The sequence below is a fragment of the Apium graveolens genome, chromosome 6, assembly GCF_009905375.1.
Source record: "Apium graveolens cultivar Ventura chromosome 6, ASM990537v1, whole genome shotgun sequence".
Lineage (NCBI taxonomy): Eukaryota > Viridiplantae > Streptophyta > Magnoliopsida > Apiales > Apiaceae > Apium > Apium graveolens.
Window position 1 is genome coordinate 113,578,824 of NC_133652.1, and position 1,471 is coordinate 113,580,294.

General features: G+C 36.6%; 1 protein-coding gene across 1 annotated transcript; it reads right to left on the reverse strand.

Annotated features, from left to right (window-relative positions):
- Positions 1-743: 743 nt before the first annotated feature.
- Positions 744-1,229, reverse strand: LOC141665402 (uncharacterized). Its single transcript, XM_074471388.1, has one exon. The coding sequence runs from the start codon at positions 1,227-1,229 to the stop codon at positions 744-746; it is 486 nt and encodes a 161-aa protein (XP_074327489.1).
- Between the last annotated feature and the right edge of the window lie 242 nt (positions 1,230-1,471).

Here is a 1,471-nt window from a genome sequence, read left to right on the forward strand (position 1 = left end):
ATAGTTTATCTAGCCGTTTTCCTTCAAATTGGGTATTTAACTTGCTCTCATTACGTAAGAAGCTTCCAATGGATCCAAGACGGTTTTCTAAAAGTATCTCCAACAATATCTTAACTATATACCTAAAAAATATAGTAAAATATTGACTCTTACCTAATCACGAGATTTAAATACATTTCATTTTAAACAATTTTCTCTATAGAGACTCTTAAATTACTTGCATCATTTTTGATTAGTAAATGTGCCCATGCTATTTGAATAAAGAAAATAATATTATAAAAAAAGTTATTTAGCAATATATATATATATATTATGAAAAAAGTTGCAAGAAAGTGATTTACATTCTTTTTGAATAAAACGTACTTGCATTCATTCAATATTATCAAGTGACACTACATGATAAATTAATTCGGGTGGCATATTATGCCATTCTCCTACATCTGACATAAAATATGCAGCCTTTGCTAACACATGAGCTACATTATTCGCAGACCGATAAATAAACTCAACTAACCCGTGATCAATGTGCTTCATTAAGGTGGTACAATCCGATACAATGGTACCAAACTAGGCGTCACTGGTTTACCATTACACGCAGTAGCTAAACTCCTCGAATCTGTTTCAAAAATACAGTGTGTGATGTTCATCTCTTTCACCCATGACACAGCTTCCTTCAATTCAATAGCCTCTGCCTCCCGTGGTTGCCAAGCTCCATTAACTCGTTTGCTTCTTGCAGCTACAAACTACCCATGCATATCACGTAGCACATTTCCTACCCCAGTATTCCCATCTTGGAACACAGCTACATCAACATTCATCTTAAACCATCCCAGCTCTGGTTTAGTCCAAATTCGTGTCCCTGATATACGCTGATTGCTAATTTTACTCTCCTTTACCTGTGATGCACGCCAATCTTGTAAGAGATTCAAGGTTGAAGCTTTAACTCCAAACGCAGAGCCATTTGCTTTTTCCCAAACCCAATTATTTCTGCTATTCCATAAGCTCCAACAGATCATTCCCAGAAGTACACACCGCTCCCTTGTATATATCTCGAAAGCTCGCATTATAGTCATAGCTTCCATTTCACCTGGTACAACCTGTACTAACTGCTGTATACCAGAATTATACCACACTATACGAGCAAAGTCACAAGCAAATAAGACGTGGGTATCAAATTCTAAGTGACTATGACACCAAGGACACCGTGAATCTACGACTACGTATTTCATCTGTAATGCTTGTAGAGTTGGTAAGCATCCCTTGCAGACTCTCTAGAGAAAATTCATCAAATTCCCAGGCATTTGCAATGACCATAAACCCTTCCAAAACGTTCTATCCCCATAGCTATATTCTCCCTGCAACCATCTATAACAACTATTTACTGAGAACTGCCCATTATCCTCAAGCATCCAAAACCACATATCATTTCATTTCTGAAGTGGTATTGGAATTCTCATGATTAATGATATGT

Coding starts and splice junctions, on each gene's coding strand:
- LOC141665402 (XM_074471388.1), bottom strand. CDS start 1,229: ATGAAATACGTAGTCGTAGATTCACGGTGTCCTTGGTGTCATAGTCAC.